This window comes from Cygnus atratus, chromosome 3, assembly GCF_013377495.2.
Source record: "Cygnus atratus isolate AKBS03 ecotype Queensland, Australia chromosome 3, CAtr_DNAZoo_HiC_assembly, whole genome shotgun sequence".
NCBI lineage: Eukaryota > Metazoa > Chordata > Aves > Anseriformes > Anatidae > Cygnus > Cygnus atratus.
In genome coordinates, this window is record NC_066364.1 from 22,153,020 (window position 1) to 22,170,711 (window position 17,692).

General features: G+C 40.0%; 1 protein-coding gene across 12 annotated transcripts in view; it reads left to right on the forward strand.

Annotated features, from left to right (window-relative positions):
- Nucleotides 1-17,692, forward strand: part of ARHGEF10 (Rho guanine nucleotide exchange factor 10) — a 121,879-nt gene that overhangs the window by 53,748 nt on the left and 50,439 nt on the right. For 8 of the 12 annotated variants that reach the window (XM_035542962.2, XM_035542966.2, XM_035542970.2 and 5 more), the window contains 4 exons: nt 478-570; nt 1,668-1,838; nt 3,677-3,822; nt 6,796-6,971. In XM_035542962.2, the coding sequence (XP_035398855.1) occupies nt 478-570; nt 1,668-1,838; nt 3,677-3,822; nt 6,796-6,971 (586 nt within the window). The remainder of the gene's footprint in view (nt 1-477; nt 571-1,667; nt 1,839-3,676; nt 3,823-6,795; nt 6,972-17,692) is intronic. The other 4 variants (XM_035542969.2, XM_035542964.2, XM_035542971.2 and 1 more) reach the window with 1 other exon arrangement.

The following is a 17,692-nucleotide window of genomic DNA, read 5'->3' on the forward strand; positions in this document are numbered from 1 at the left end:
AAACACATTGGTTTTTACACATTTATGGTCTCTTAGACCCAAGATACAGATCAGCAATAGTAAATTGCAGAGTATAAATTGACAAATCACTTGGATTTACAGATTTAAGAACTGGAATAACTATGTTCATCTTGTTGTACTTGAAGTTAAGCAGACGTTTCATTGCACTGCTTATGTAAACAAAAACACGAATGTGGTTTATCACTGTATACGTAGGTACCACATTGCTGGTGAGGCTTCATCCCAGCTGCAGTTATTTAAGGAGGACATTTCACTTTGGTTTTCAGTTCAGTTTACCATCATCTTAGTAGTGATTCTAAAAAAATTTACTACTTCTGAATGAAAAGAAGGAATCTTTGCAGTACCACTGTTATAATGAATGTAAACGATACAGAATATTCACAAGAGATCTTTTCGTTCTGTAACTGATGGAAATACACTTATGGGAGTAAACTGTGTGACTTTCTTGCATTGCAGCAGTGCCAGGAGTCAAGCCCCGATCGGATTACGCTGTATGGTTTAATGATGAAACCTATCCAGCGCTTTCCACAGTTCATTCTGCTATTGCAGGTAAAGAATATTTACCAAACAGATTCACCCAATAAGTGTTCTTGCTGCATTCTCACGTGGCTTGTTTGTGGGATTGCTGGGTAGCTGTCTTCTGCTGGAAGACTATGCTTAAGTGGCAGCAACCACTGGATCCAGGGGAAATATCAAGGAAAAAAATTGCAGTGCATCATTACATACTGATCTCTGATTGCATGGGCAGGCAATTCACTGTAATTCACAGTTCCCCTGTGTAGACCTGCTCCAGACCAATTTTCAGTGTTTAGAACTCCTTCCAGACCACGTCAAGTCTATCCCAGAGAGCGCTAGAAGTTAGCTGTGTTTTGCAGGTGTGACACAGGACAGGTTTCAGGATTAATGTCCAGGAATTAATGCGGGATAAGGTTTGGAGGTGTTTTGTTTTTTGTGGTGGGAGCTTGTGGGTAGGTAGCTGTGGCAAGAGCTTTTGAGACAGCACAAGAGATGGAGTTTATTGTGGCGGGAAGCCATAGCGAATACGTGGTGATTTTTAAGTGCTGTGAGGAAGGAGCAAAAATGTCATTCAAATTGTTCCAATGTGTGCCTACAAAAGGGAAGAGTTTTTTAGCAGCCTCCATAGAGTAAGTATGGTTTCCTACTTTAGTATGATCTTGCTGTCAGTGTATTAGTGAGGAATAATAACAGTAATAAAGATAATTGAAAATTATTATAATATGAAGTATCAGAGAAGTATAAATGATTGTTTAGACACCTACATATTATAATATTGCTTTTCAAATCGTTTTCTATTGTGTGCAACTTCCGCTAATCTTTTTTTGTTACATTTGGAGGTTTTACATTTATTTTCATGTTTCTTTTCTGTACTTTCTTCCTATAAGTAAGCTGTATGTGACCCCATTCAATATCTTTTCTTTTTTAATAACTATTAAGATATTCAGGAAAATAAGTGATGCACTGTCTGAATATTCATTAGATGTTCATTGGTCTTATTCTTTAGTAGTATTCAGGTAAGGAATGTAGCAGTAACTTCTGCACACAAGTCCACAGCACATCCTGTAGTCTTCTGAACTTGAGTTTGGAGTTAATTCTGACTTTTGTTTTCATTTATCATTTCCCTACAGGATATGTTGAAGAACACTAATAAGGGACATCCTGACAGATTACCTCTACAGATGGCTCTTACAGAACTTGAAACACTGGCAGAGAAGTTAAATGAAAGGAAAAGGGACGCAGATCAACGCTGTGAAATAAAACAAATAGCAAAAGCAATGAACGAACGTTATCTGAATAAGGTTAGGAAGTAGAAATGTGTGATGGAAGAGTTGGTATATTATCAGTTTCTGGGTCTTGAACAATATTGAGAATGGACTCTGAAGAGACACCTGCGGGTTTTTCTGTAGTGCTTGACACCATGGGGTTGTTCTAGTGGTAGGTGTGAGATGTGAGTTACCTTCAAGACAGAATGGGTTCACTGGTTTAAACCACTGTGTGCTGGGGTGGGTAAAATGCTGAAATAGCAGTGGCAGTGCTGGTATTTTGTGGCAGTGTAGAAATTAACATTGTTTTCTTTTTCTGTAGCAAGTTTTCATGCAGATCTTCTGCATGAGAAAATTCAACTGAGTTTATCCTAGAACCAAGGAATTAGTCCTATGTAAAGGAAGGAACCAGTTTCTTACACAGTAGTGCTTCCAACTGCAGAGTGGTTGGGAGTGTGCTATTGGATGTGTCCAATATCCTTCTTGTTTTGAAGAACACTCCAGTCTGTTTCATTCATATATTTAGATCATATAATAGAAACATTTTTGAAGAACTGCAGAAAACATTCAGTGAGGGGGAAGTAACAATTTTCTTTGTTTGAGTTTGTTAGTAACTATCTGTACTGTAGATATATGTATGCTTATTTGCATCATAAATGCTTCTGTTTTTCCAAATGCTTCAGTTATTGCTTTCATGAAGTTATAGATGATTGTACTTATTCTGGCATGGAGTAATGGCGGCGTGCTAAAGGAGTGCAAGGAGTGCTTTTGTTTGTGATTCATAAAAACCCTGGTAGTTTTAAGGACTGAAAGTAGTCAACCAGAACATACTTCTACTAAGCTATTTATGAAAAAAGGAATACTGAATTTATTGTCATCCTGGCATAATATTTCCATTTTAAGTGCATTAAAGAACGGGTTCAGGTAATTTACTTTCTTTTCTAGTTCTCATACTCCTGCTTTTCGAATTAGCTACTAATGATTATCTACAAATGACTGAAGGAGTTAAAGACACAGAATGTGCCTTTTAGGAGGTGGTCCAGATTTCCTTTTATCAGTTGATAGTGACTGTAAAGTCTTACGTTCTGTACCAGGAGATTTGAGATCTAGCTGCATAGTCACTTCAAATCATTTAGCGCCTTGTGCAACTTGTGACTTAATATTTGCTTATACAGATTTAGACAATGCCATTATACAATGTCAGGCAGGGTGAAACAGGTGGTGAAGGAAATTGATAGATAGGAAATGGGTGCATTGTGGACCATTTTTTCTCTGCCACTATGGAGATGTATTTGACCTGTAAGGAATTGGTTCATGCTTGCACGCAAGGCTGAGCCTCAGCACTTGAAGGAAAATTGCAGGAACAGTTTACATGTCCTGCACCTTTTGTACATGTCATGTTCTTGGCAGTCTGTGGAAATATGCCAGCTGCACTCCTTTGCCGGTTTTGTAAGCCAATGTAGACAGAGAAGGTAAAAGCATTCTTCCACCCACTCTGACTTGCCCCTTTGGGACGACTGGAACCAGGTGTAACATTTAAATGGACTATGAAAGAAGAGGTGAAGGAAGGAAGTAATGGAAACTGTGAAAGCTATGGCTTTTTTTTTTTTTTCGTTAGAGGACCTTTATCAGTATGGAAGACTTTGAGCAATTACATGTTCCATATGAAGAATGCAAACCCCTGCAGGACATATCCTGGGGTTATATGTTACTGCTGCGGGAAATGAAAAGCAAATCAGTAAAGACGCTTAATTCATTTGGCAAATTCACTTGTGTGCATTTGTAGTCACATGGCAATATTGCATTTTTGTTGTTGTTCTGGATGTTAGATGTACAATATATAATAGACGGTGTTGATTGTTTTTAAACTCTAGCTACTTAGCAGTGGAAACAGATACCTTGTACGGACTGATGATATGGTTGAAACAGTTTACAACGACAAAGGAGAAATTATCAAAACCAAAGAACGGCGACTTTTCATGTTAAATGATGTGCTGATGTGTGCAACAGTAAATATACGGTAAGACTTGATTAATATTTTTTAAATTATCATTCAAGTTTAAGCTGGAAAAAATGACGGTGAAAAGAGTTTTTTTGTTGTTTTGTTTTTACTGTGTCTAATGATCTCTATCAGTTGTCATAATGAATGGACGGCTGGCTTTTATAAACTCTTCTAAATTGCCTGCTGATATTTTGAAGTTCCAGAATAAATTTGTGTGTGTGAGCGTATATATGTGTGTGTGCATATATATATATGCATCGGTTGGAAATTGCAGTTAGAAATGTGCTGTGCTGTAGAATTATCAGTGTGCATTAGGGTGGAGTGGAGTGCAGATATACCACTGTAGGATTTTTTTCCCTTCTTCTTTAAATTCGTGCTGTCACACATCTGTAACTTGACACGATTTGGAAGTTAAAACAAAACCAAAGCTAATGCATGTAGCTAGAAGAAAAAAAAAAAAGGAACTCACTAATGAAATTCCAGCTGAGGAAGGGTTTTTATCTCTGAGACCAAACATTGAAGGATTAAAGTTGAGGTGCTTTGAAGAAAGCGTTTTTTTTAACATGCCTTCTGTTTTAGTTGGCTGTAGCTATTACTGTTACTATAGCACTGTGTATGCCAAGGTCACACTCACATTCCAATGTTGCTTGTATCATGAATTGCTTTGTGTGTTGGTACATTCTGACGGAGAAAATATAGACTGTTAAAATCTTCCGAGAACAGCTTTTCTTAAGCGTAATATAAGTTGATATCTTAGTTCGTTGATGAGGTCTGAATGCAGTACGTATTTCTGCAGTAGTGTGAATGCTTGGTCTCATGTTAGCGAGCAAGAAGTACGTTTTCTGAAGAGCAGTTATTACACGGCAAAAGCTTATATCCAGTTATCCCAGGAATCACAATTCTTTTCCTTTACAATTTATTCAATTCCTTAGTAGCTTTTGACCACTTATTTTATCTTTTTCCATGACATCATTGTCTTGGATTTTTTGTAGTTGGCCCTGAAGTGGCAATGTGCACTCTGTTTTCATTTTCCATGTGAAAAGTTCATGATTTTGCCAAGTCTCTGGGTTCCTTGTTAAGTCAACAGCTCCAGTTATCACTAACAGCACTGTTGTTCTTGACATTAACTGTTTTTTCAGTGCAGGAGAAATTACCTTTGTCATGCAAAATATAGTTAGGGACTGAAGGAAATAATATGCTAAATTTCATAGATCACACCAGTATCCAGTCCAGAATTTTGGGTCCAAATGAACTGTTTTTGTTTTAGCTGTGTAGAAGTTAGGCATCTAATCTAAGCTAGGCTTCTGTTACAGGGGTGATTTTCAAACTCAGCTTTGTGCACGCCTACCTATTGATCCCTGGAGGTGTAAACTTCAGAGAATTTACATGTACAGGTAGCAGAACAGCACGTGTCAGCTCAATTTTCTTAATCGCCTTTTGTCAGTCTTTACCGAAATAGTCAGACATCCCAGGAGCCTGGGAGCCATTGGTTCCAGAACAATATTCTGTAGCTGGCAAAAGACACAATTCTGCAAGTCCATGACCCTCAGAAGGTCCTTCTTCACATGTAGCCTAGATGACCGGCTCAAACTGGAGACCTAACTTTTAAGTAGCAGGAGTTGGACAGGGTGGATGCTATCCCTCGTGACTGAACAGCTGTGTGTTTTCTTTCTTTTTAACTAGATCTAGAGTTCATAAATATTTCCTTAAGTTGTGGTACTTTTGTTTTTTCTGTTCATTCTTGTCTCTCCTTTGAAACAGAAGTATGACTGTGTGGTGAATAATTATCTGACTAGCTGAACGTTGGTGTCCAGATACTTTTCTCACTAAACACTCAGGGCTGATTTCTCCAAAGCACTTATTTTGCTTACTTCAGCCGTGCTTTCTGTGAAGGAAACATTCCTGTTTCCTTTAATATCTCTTCTGTGCTTGATAGTAGATGTTTGTTACATATGCTTGAATGTATGAATAACAGAATGAAAGAAACAAAGGAAAAGGAGCCAGTGAATACCATTTCTATTTCAAGTAAGCTTCCTCAGCATGCTGTTTCCTCTGAAATGCCTGTTGTGATATACACTTCCGTGAGCAGCAGCTCACACGTAGATTCCTCTTAGAAACCACAGCAATTGCAAAAGGTCTGCTGTAAAGAACATCCTGGGCTTTGGACTTCGCAGAAATGTTGGCTTGTCAGCATTTGAGAGGTTGCATTGACCTTCCTCCTCCTGGTAGTCATTTGAAGTTCCCGTCATCCAGGCTTTCCTGAATGTAGCAGTTACTGCTTTTTAGCACTGTTTCAAGTACTGTCCTAAAAGATGGTACAAGCAAAAAGAATTAGGAAAAAGTGGAGCCATAGTATCATCCTAAGGACTTCTATTAGGATGGCAAGATGCACATTGATTTTAAAAGATCATAGAATCATAGAATGGCATGGGTTGGAAGGCACCTCAAAGATCATCTAACTCCTCCAACCCCCCTGCCATGGGCAGGGACACCACCCACTAGATCAGGTTGCCCAGGGCCTCATCCAACCTGGCCTTGAACACCTCCAGGGATGGGGCATCCACAGCTTCTCTGGGCAACCTGTTCCAGTGAACCACCGTCTGAGTGAAGAAATTCCTCCTAACCTCTAATCTAAATTTCCCCTTTCAGTTTAAAACCATTCCCCCTTGTTTCGTCATTATCTGATTAAGCAAAGAGTTGCTCTCCATCTTTTAAGTCCCCTTTACATACTGAAAAGCTGCAATGATAGAAATGTAGGGTCTGTTGTGGGGCAGTCCTGTGCTGCCTGTAAACAGGATTATCTGCACCTGCGTAGCTATCTTTGTACTCGCAGCAAAGGTCGGTCACAAAAGTCATCCTGATGCATGTATTTCTTCAAAGTTTTGCACAGTACTCAGTCTGCTAAGCAGCAGATTTTCTGAATTAATAAATAGAATGCCATAAAACATGGTGACATGTCACAGCAATAATTTGTGTGTGTGTATCTTCCAGCTCATCCTATGAAAGCAGTGGCACTGTGACAACTGGCCAGAGGTATTTATTAAAATGGAGCGTACCACTGGGACAAGTGGAAGTCATAGAGTATGGCAGCAGTGAGGGCCAAGGAGAGAACTGCAGGTTTCCACCCCAGCACTCTGCTGAAAATGTCATCATTAACTCTAAGCCAAGTAAGTGACAGCTGTTACACATTTACAGATTTCATTTTTTTGTTAAAATACGTATGTCAATTACAGCGGGCTACAGAATACAAAGCATTTGGTGCATGAAGAGTTCTGTAACATGGACAGAAACATAACCTCTTCCTTTGGAAACTGAGAATCCATCAAGTGATAAGACAATCTCTTGCCTTGCAACATGAATTACTTGTGTTTGTCCTGTTTCGGAGTTTTATGCATGAATGCATAAACAATTCTAGAGGTTTAAAGCATGAATGTGTATGGACATGCAGAAAATTTTTCTTGGTGTGGTATGGCAGTTATCCAGTGGTAGCTAGTTGTACGAATGTTCTTATCCCATAGTTAAAGTGAGGAATTTTTCTTCAGTAAAAAGATGACAAGCCACCCTGTTGCTGTGGCATAAGAGTCTGGCCACAAGTGGTTACTGAAGGACAGAAGATACTTCTCTGACGTCTATAGTATCCTGCCCTTCAAGCACAGTAGCAAGTTCTTCGAGGAAGAAAAAGCAAGCACTGTAATATTTTGATGAATGTTTTTGAAAAAATATGCCAATGGGTAACTTCCTCTCAGCCCCGACCTCTCTCCAAAAATGACCTAAGGCTCTGAAGTTTGCAGGTCCTTTCTGTGCTTATTAATCCCTCCTACAAGCTTGCCAACTGCCCTCAAGAGATGTATGAATTTCAAGAGTTTACTCAGTAGCTAGCCTTTTATATAGAATGAATTATATTTATATATTTTTTCTAAATACTGTATTTGTAAGCATATTTAATATATCTAGACTGTGAACTGCGTTAATGGATTGTAATTTAGCTTGGTTTCAGTGCTAGCTCTGGGCATTATTTCACACTACGTTTATTTAATATTGCACTCTTGGCCTCATGAATTTTTCCATAGTTGTGTTGTAAGGAGACATAAATAGTATGCTTCAGAACTGAGGTGTGGCTGCAGCATTTAATACCCCCCTTATTCTCAATGACAGTGTCAGGCCTTTTTGCTCCTCCCTTTGTAAATAGCCTAAGAACATTTTTATAGGTATTTATGACTCTTTTTCAAGGACGACCTCATTCTTTAAACTCCTTTAAAACGTTAATGGTCTATTTAGGCAACGAGATTAGAGCTCTTAAACTATAGATTAACAGGTGCTGTATACATGACCCCAAGAGGAGTGAGTACAAGGGAGCATATAACTTAGAATTGGGGCTCCCCTCATAAGAGTATGTAGGTGGAACAGCTTAGTGAATACTACTAGTGCAACTTCATGCAGCAACTTCATAATTGATTATATCAAGTCCTTGCCTGTCAACAAGATCACATAGGGAAGTGGAGGATGAAGGGAGAAAGAAAAAACCCTTACATGAACTATCCTGTAGAACCTACTTGAATTTCTTGGTTTTTAGGTTTGTTTCATGGTGTGTGGTAACATCATAAAAAAAAAAAAAAAGGACTTTGTACATCATTTGTAGTCTCAAACTTTAAATTAAATGGTACTCAATAGATAAAAGGCAAGGTGAATTTACTGTTTGCTTACTAAGCTCTGATCACTGCATTAATTCAGTCTTCTAATAAAAAGGATTGAAAGGTAATAATTAAAAAGTTTATGAAGGATACTGGTTATATAAATGAATAAATCTTCTCTCAACTTTAATCAAGCATTTCTCTGAAATGATCCAACTAAATCAATTATAATCAGTCATGAAAGAGATGAGCTTAGCTTTGCTATTTGCATATAGTGCTGTGTCAGCACTAGCTGTTACTCTGAATGCAGACTTGTCCGAAATGACCTGTATAGACAAGTTTGAAGAGATGCTTAATTGTGTTAGTTTTTCTGTAGAGATGCTCTCTTAGTTCCAGTTTTCTTGGCTGCAGAAGATTAAAGAAGCTCAGAAAATATACTTGTTGCAGAGAGAAGGGATTGGTAAGGCTGTAGCGCTTCACCGTTACTTATTTGTACCTACCAAGATACCGTATTTTATATTTGATGATGACGCATCATCATTGTAGTCTTGTATTATAGCTTATCATTTTGGTCTTGCATAGTCAGTGAAATTTTTTGGGTGTTTAACACAAACGGCAAAGCATTACTGGCAAAATATTCAATCATTGCTTGCCTGAAAATACGTCACTTTGTAGTCATTATAAAGTTACGTTATGTTTCCCTCTGGTTTTGAAGTATACCAAGAAACTGCTGTGGCTTCATAGAACGTGATTTTAATCTGTCCAAGAGCAAGACAGCCTAAATATCTAACGATCAAGAGCAATTTGGGATGCTACAGGCAAAATCCTGGCTTCCATGAAGTAGAACCATGTGTAGGTCTGTGTTTTCACCTCGCGTTTCTCTGTGTGGAAACTGGAGAAGTGCAGAATGATGATTCTGTGTAAAAGCAATAGGGGGTCACCTCTTCCATTTCTGGAGAACTGAGAAAAGAAGGTTTGTGTCTGCATCTCCTAGTGTAATATTTAACACTAGGTTAAATATTTCTCCCATTTAGCTTTAGTACTGTTCTAAGTAGAAAAACAAAGGTTGTGGGAACATTGTTTTCAGTTAGCAAAATCATAAATTTGCAGTTTTCTACTCAGTTCTGCTTTGTGTACCAGTCGTTTGTCTTTGAATTTTAGAGGAGAATCCATTTAGGGCTGTTCAGTTAAACTTTTTTTTTCCAAGGCTTTCTTGTCTCTTGCCAAGAGATACCGTGTGGCCTGAGGGTGTGTGTGGGGAAAGCAGAAAAAAAATTCTGAGCTTGTTCTGCTATGATCCTTCTGTCTTTGATGTGCTTTTGCCTTATTCCAGTTATTCTCCCCTAGCACCATAAGTAGATTATGAGATCTTTTAATTATGAGCATGGAGAAAGATTGAAGTCTCAGCTGTTTGGCAGATTCCTTATATTTGTACAGTACTTGATATTGTTTTGTCATGGAGTACAATTATAACTTGTGTTTGCTTCCTGTAACAATATTTAAAGCACAAAACATTTCATATTCTCAGTTTTCAGGAAAAACAATCAAAAAAAACCCATCACGTTTATGGGGATCTCATTTCTTTGACTGAATCAGGCAGAGTCTTGTTCCCTGTGTTGGAGTTAGTCTTTGAAAGTCTGTGAGTGTAAGCCTCTGGCACCCCGACCAGATGGTTCCTGGAGAAATAGCTACCTTAACTTTGTGTGCCAAAGAGGTCTGATGTGTTGATTCTCTTCAGTGGAACCATTTGCAGCAGGATGCAAGATGACGTTCTTCCCCAGTAAATCCACATACTGTTTGTGGTAGACTGTTGCGATTCTCCTCTACTTCCCAATCCTTTTAATGGCATTGGTTCATGCGAAGAAGCATAGACACATTTACAGTGTTGAAAAATTGAATTAATTTGGAAAAAAATGAATGTTGTTGTCATGAACAGGAAGTTTTGATTCACTTGTGCTGGAAGAATTGTGTTTCATAACAGATTTCAGTAATTGGTATTTGAGGTATGTTTTAGGTGGTTATGAGAGCATTTGATTTGTTTTTATGGTGAGATATGGAAGATGCTATAATGCTAGGTGAGGTTGTGAAATGCAAGAAACAAGAACTGTGATTCAGGACCCAAAAGGAACTTGGCAAAGGGATTGTGTAATGTGAGGAGAACCCTAGGTAATAAATGGTTGAAAAGCTCAGAAGAAGAGACACTTACCTTAATTACACATCTTCAATACTTAATGTCAATTAGTGAATTCCATTCTTCCATACAGTTCTGTTGATACATGCATTGACTTCACCTCCTCTATCTGCACTACTGGTAGTGACAGATTCAACGTTCACATCTGGACTACTAGCTTGATTTGGTTTGGTTTCCCTTTCTTTTTCTGCTTGCTTTTGTCCAAGACAGGTATGTGCTTATTATGGTCCTGAGGGAATGAACATCAAGTTTAAGGGCTCCTGAATGTTAGTATTTGCTCTGTCTGTTTGTGGGTGAGTCTTACTGTTCTGTGCGTTGGTTTCCTCACCTATAAAATGATCTGTAGTCTGGGTGGGAGGCCTAAGCAGTCAAAGTATCTCAGGCATGTAATGCATCTTGTGGAAATCTAATGGAGACCACAGTTCACTTAAAACCAACCACAGGTAAATCAATATCTTTGATAATTGTATTATCTCATAGAAGAATGGAAAAAGTAATCCAAGGCTATTCAAGTACCAGGTATTGCTAACCTGAATTTGTCTTTTTTTTTTTAATGTTCTAAGCATCTAAAGCAATCAATAGATTTGTTCTGCCATCTTTTTTCACAGTTATATGCTGCTTTATCCTGAATGATCCTTAGTAGTTGAAAGGATTTACCTATTGGCTATTTCCTTGTTTTCATGTTTATTAGATTTTTTTTCTGTTGGCTTTTGATGAAGTTTACTGCAGTGTTGTATCCTAATGAATGATACTCATTCAATCAAAAAGGAAAAGCCAACTGAATTTATAGAAAGAGGGTGGCAGGTAAGTTAAATACTACTTATATTCGTGTGATGAAAAAGAGGGTGGGTGAAAGAGCAGTGAACACAGCTTGTTTTTTAATCCAGTCCTAAATATGTCTCCAAAAGTTATAAAAATATGGTCAAAGGCAAAATTTTAACTTCTCATTAAAATGTAATGTATTCCACTCTAGAAGAATGAGAAGTTGACCTTCATTTGCAAATCACCCTTCTGTAAATAGAATCACTGAAAAAATATATTTCACAGCTCTTTAAAGGGGTATATGGGAATGATAGGTAAATATACTCTCCAGAGTTTGTTTCTTAGACCCCAGCATGTATTTTTATGAGTTTGCAGTTTCTGCGGACTGTTGATGGGTGGTGAAATGTGGGTTCTGTGCTGAGATAAATTTCTGTTTGGTGCTGCAGTGACCGCGACCACCCTGAGTTGTCTGTTTACTGATGCTCTGGGCAGCTCAAGAACAAACAGCGTGAGCCGTAAAAGTTTTAGACAGTGTTTTATTTAAGAAGACTGCACTGTAAAGGCTCAGAAGCAAAGAGAGAGGCCTAAACATACTGCCATCACTGAGTGAGAAGCCTGTGCCTGTCAGCAGCATCTTGGCTTTCTGCTGCTAGTCGTGTTCATTAGGAGTGATATACAGCATAGGCTATTACTTAAGCAGAGAACCATTTAATTTTAACCATATGGCTAAAAGCTGAAAGAGAAAATGAGCAAGACCCATCTGTACAATATATATCATGCAGTGATGAGTGTGGGAGATAACAGTAAAAAGAAAGAAATGATTTAGCACGTTTGAGTTTATGGCAGAGTTTTATTTTTTTGTTTGTTTGTTTCACAGGTTTTCAGTTCATAGCAAAAACCAAACCTCAGCTTTGCTAAATTGTGTTTTTTCTGCTTTCCTGATCAGTCTCGGGATAAATTTGTACTCCATTTCTGCTTGCTTATGGTCTTGATCTCTGTTGTTTTTGTTTGTTGTCAAGTGTAACACAACACTGAAGTGCAGACGTGATTCTTCTGCGTTTCCTTCTGCTTTATGCAGTCAGTTCATGTAGGTCTCCGAGTGTTACCAGGGAAACAGGTAGGGGTGCTTGATGGGCTACAGCGTGTGAGCACTTGTGTTTCTGTCAGTGTCTTCTTACTCAATGGAAGAACAGTTTTTCTCAAAAACAGAAATAATGCTGCTGTAAAAGCCATTGCCAGTGAAACTGACTTTTGCTGCTTTGTCTAATGAGAAATGTGGAGTTAGGGGAGGAAAATAGTAGGAAGGAAATAAAGCTGCTTTGTCATCACTTTCAGGCTGGACAATTGTAATACATTATTTAATACTCAGTCTTGCTTACTCTGGACATTGCATCAACTCTAGCGTTGGTGATAAGCTTTTAAAATGATGATAATGGTATGAATTGCTAGGTGACCTAACTTTCATCTCTGGGATGTATGTATGGACTAACAATGTAAATCTTTGTTTCAAAACTAGTGAAAATAATCTGTATACTAAAGTAACGTAACATGTTCATAAATGTGAACTATTGTTAATATATGTGAACAAAAGACCAGAGATTTTAAATAAATCTCACTCCAAACACAGCCTGTTCAGCCAAGCAAACCTAGAGACATTACATAGTTCACTGGTTAAGCAGATACGTGTTTTCAACTGGTGGATTATGCGTAGATTAAATTAGGTGTTACATTTTTATCTCACCCACTTAAGAAGAGACTCTTTCCTTTGCTTTTCATACGCTTTTTAGTGGTTGTAGGGCTTTGACATTCAGCACACAGAAACCTTTTCCTGGCTTGGCAGAGGTCTTATTCACATCTTGACACAGAGTAGTAAAATGAGTAGAAACTATGAGCAAACGAGTATGAAAAAGGGAGGTTGAGCTCCCTCACAGTACAATTTCCACATGAGTTATAGATATTCTAGTCTGAAATTCAGTGGAAACCACTGGCAGGTTGGCCAGCATACGGTCCCTTGCAGACCTATCTCAAGATCGTTCGTTGCAGTACTGTAATCATGGAAGTACATTCAGACATGCACTTTCACTGCCTGTTCACGTCGTTATTTATCTTCTCACATCTAGTTGTGGTAGTTTCACCCTGATGGGCAGCTGAGCTTCACCGTACTGCTCTCTCACTCTTTCTAAAACAAACGAGGGAAGAAAATACAATGAAAAGGGCTCAAGGGCTGAGATAAGGGCAGGGAGATTGCTCACCAATTACTGTCACGGACAAAACAGACTCAGCACAGGGAGATTAGTGTAATTTATTGCCTATTGATAGCAGACTAGAACAGTGACAAACCAAATATCAAACCAAAACCACATTCCCCCTATCTACGCTCTTCTACCTCTTCCCTGTGAGCAGCTCAGAGGAACAGCAATGGGGGCTGCGGTCAGTCCCTAATGTTTCGTCTCCTCCACTCCTTCACGGTCCCTCTCTGCCCCTGCTCCACGTGGGGTCCCTCCCACAGGATGCCGTCCTTCCCCAGCTGAGCCTGTGGGGGCTGCCCACAGGCTGCAGCTCTTCAAGAACTGCTCCCACATGGCTCCGTACCTTGGGGTCCATCCCCCAGGAGCAAACTGCTCCAGCACGAGTCCCCGACAGGCGGCAGCTGCCCCCAGACCCCCTGCTCCTGCGTGGGCTCTTCTCCACGGGCTGCAGCTCCGGCCCGGGGCCTGCTCCTGCAGGGGCTCTCCATGGGCCGCAGCCTCCTCCAGGCCACATCCACCTGCTCCAGTGGGGGCTCCTCCACGGGCTGCAGCGTGGAGATCTGCTCCATGTGGGACCCATGGGCTGCAGGGGGACAGCCTGCTCCACCAGGGGCCTCTCCACAGGCCACAGGGGAACTGCTGCTCTGTGCCTGGAGCACCTCCTGCCCTCCTTCTGCACTGACCTTGGGGGCTGCAGGGCTGCTTCTCTCACATTTTCACACTCGTCTCTCCCAGCTGCAGTTGCACAGCAGTTTTTTTTTTTCCCCCTTTCTTCAATCTGCTCTCTCAGAGGCCCACCCCATGTCGCTCCCTGGCTCAGCTCTGGCCAGCAGCGGGTCCCTTTTGGAGCCGGCTGGAGCTGGCTCTGATCTGATGTGGGGCAGCTATTGGGCTCTGCTCACAGAGACCACCCCTGCAGCACCCATGCTTCCAAAGCTCTGGCAAGTAAGCCCAATACACCAGTTCCTCTCATATCCTTTATACCCATGCAGTCACGCTCCAGAGGCTCCATGCAGCTTCGCTCTCTTCTTTGGAGGTGGAGGCTTCCAGCTTCCTTCTGCCCTCCCTTTGGACCCTGCAGGAGGAAAGGGTGAGGAAAGAGCTGTTGCACCTCTTTGCTTTCATTCTACAGTCTCTTTGCTTGCAGGATTTTTTTTCCTCATAGAAACAGAGGCAGAAACTTGAGGTGCTCTGACCTGTACCTGCAGTCAGTAGGTGGCCCAGGAAGGCACTTGGCAGCTGTCTCCCGGTGTGCTGCAGAGGAACTGGGCTGCGGGCTGAATGTCATCTATCAGTCGTCCTGTTTCCCTCCCTCCTCTTCCCTACTGGCAGAGCTGTTCCTGTCACTAGGAAAAATATTTATGGTGTTTTACCTCTAAAATTCCCTGCACTGTCAAGATTAGCTGAAGTTTAATGTAATCCCTAAACCGTGCTCACAGTGTGTGAGCTACTTCTCACCCTCTTAAAAAGCTTTGCTTGTTATTCTTGCATAATTTTACTCATGAATGGTATAGCACTATAAATTGCTTGCATTTAATACCTTGCACAGTGTTTGCAGTTGCAAGCTGTTGATTTTATGTGCACATTACTCAAGCTGTGTGAATAAGCACTTTTGTGGTTGGACAGTAATTTTTGTGTGACCTAGTTCTTTGGTGTTCAGATCTGATAGATTGAGCATGTATTGAGCATGTCTCAGCACTCATGCAGTTACCACTTAAGAGCTGACAGGGATGCAAAGCATGTTAAAAGTACTTGTCAGAATGAAGACTTGGGAGATTTGTTTTCCAGTTCTGTTTTATGTATACTGGGTGGCTCTGGGGACTTGGTTCTTTATTCAATGAGAATAAATACATTAAAGAATTTTAGAAACTCAGATTATCATATTCAGTAATTTAGCTCTGAGAAATTACCTGTAGGTGCTTACATGATTAAAGTGCAGTTAAGATTTCTTCCTTTGCAGAGGTTAGCTTGAATAATGTCTCCTTGTGTTTATGATAATGCTCTTCATGTTGGATGATGATGATGGTCTGTCCTGACAGTACCAGTAATTAGGTTTGCTTACCCCATGTCTGAATTTAATAGTTTATGTTCTACTGATCTCAGGCTTTTATTGCTTGTCACTTAATACTATGTATATGTTTGTGCTGCTTCTTCCCTGTACTAGGTTGTTAATAATGTTAATAAACCTTATTTAGGGTTGTGCTGAAAAGCTACGTTGAGTACAGCTGCTCGCCCTTTCGTTGATGGCTGCCAGCTAAGCTTTTGTTTCTTGAGATCATTCCTCATTTCCTATTTGCTTCAACTTCCCAACCTAGAGACCAACACTACCCTGTAAATATTTATTTAGTTTGGATCTGAGAATTTTATGAAACCTAGGGTGAACTAGGTTTGAGCAACAGTCAGTGGCTTAGGTTTTTCAGGGGCATACAACTGTTGAGATCATGAGTTTGATTTGGCATGAAGGAACAAATGCGATCAAGATAAAATTCTGCTTTTCTTTTACGAACTTTAAATTTATCTTTAGGCAAGTTTGTCTTCAGATTACCTCCCTGAAGCTGGGTTTTGGTTCCCAAGACTACTTTTTGGGTATTTTACTGGAATTTCAGTTGGCTATTAAAACACTCTCGTAAAAGAAAAAACAGAAAACAAACCCTACACACATGCTTTCCTGAGGTGCCTATGGAAACAGGAACAATGTGTGTAAGCAAGTCGAAAGACACAAATAGGAGTGGTGCTGTGTGGGAGCTGTCAAGTACTCTGCTTACATAACAGCATGTGCAGGAAGCTTGTAGTTCAGCATCTAAAAATCAGATCTCATCTGCTTTGTCACCGGCTTTAACGTTTGTGAAGAATTTTCAGACAGAAGGAGCTAGAGCTAAGGAGGCACTTCCCTTGTGTGCAGCTGCTGAGCTCATTTGCCATGTTCTGTACAGGGGGCAGGTTTAGGAGCAGCGGGGCAGTTGTCTTCACCCACCTTCCAGTGAAAGCTAAGTGTTTAATGACAAAGGTTTTTGCAAAGGGAAGGGGTGTACTATTTAGCAATGGGCATTAGTATTAATTGCTAAATGAATGACAATATTCCCAGTATTCGTAATCTTTTTGCCAACTCCGTTGATCAGTTCTCAAACAGATGGCTTATGTCTGTGCCTCCTTAGCTCTAGCTCTTAGCTAGAGCTAAGGAGGCACTATTTTACTTCTGATGTGATTCTCATCCATTCTTGTCCATCTTGAAGGTTGGCCATCAAGAACTGAGCAATGTGATGCTCTCAGCCCACTGTTTCTTTATGAGAAATCAGTGAAAAATTTTCCAGGATAGTCACGAAGTCACATTTAAAACAAAACAGTGGGACAGTTCTGATAGCACTGAAATACTTTTAAATATATTATTGCTACATCATCATCGTTAACATGTTCAGGCTAAACTGTCTCAGACACCTGTCCAGTTTATTATGAGGTGATCAAGAACTCATCTGTTATCATGATGATTTGCTTTCCAGCCCAGTGCACAAATTTCTCAGTGTTAATGTAGACTTAAATGTTGTGGAAGAGGCCTGTTTTTTATTATTTGTTCTGAGTGCATGGTTCTATATGATTACCAGTTTGTTATGCCTTCCTCAGGCACAGCAGCTTTTAAAGTTACTTCCCACACATATAACTTCTCCTCAGATCCCAGATGATTTTTATGCTCAAGATGAGGATTGAATCTTTTCCAATTTCTTTCCTTCACAACACTTGACGTTTCGGTATGCTGCCTGGATACACACAGATGGCTCAGTGGGAGGAAGCAATTTGAGTGCAGTCAGCCTCAAAGACCAAATCACAAATGGCAAGTCAGATTTGGGATTTATCAGCCTTTCAGCGTAGTCTGTAAATCTGGCACGTTCTTCAAGTGTACCATTAACTTTGTGTTGCCCCTCAATAAAGCTGCAACTATAGTTGGGAAAATAGCCTTTCTCTGGCTTTGTTACGTGAGTCTTCATGAACTTCCGTTCTGTATCCTGCATAGTCTGACTTCAGGGCTCTGCATCTATCAGTTGAAGTAATCTCTCTCAGGA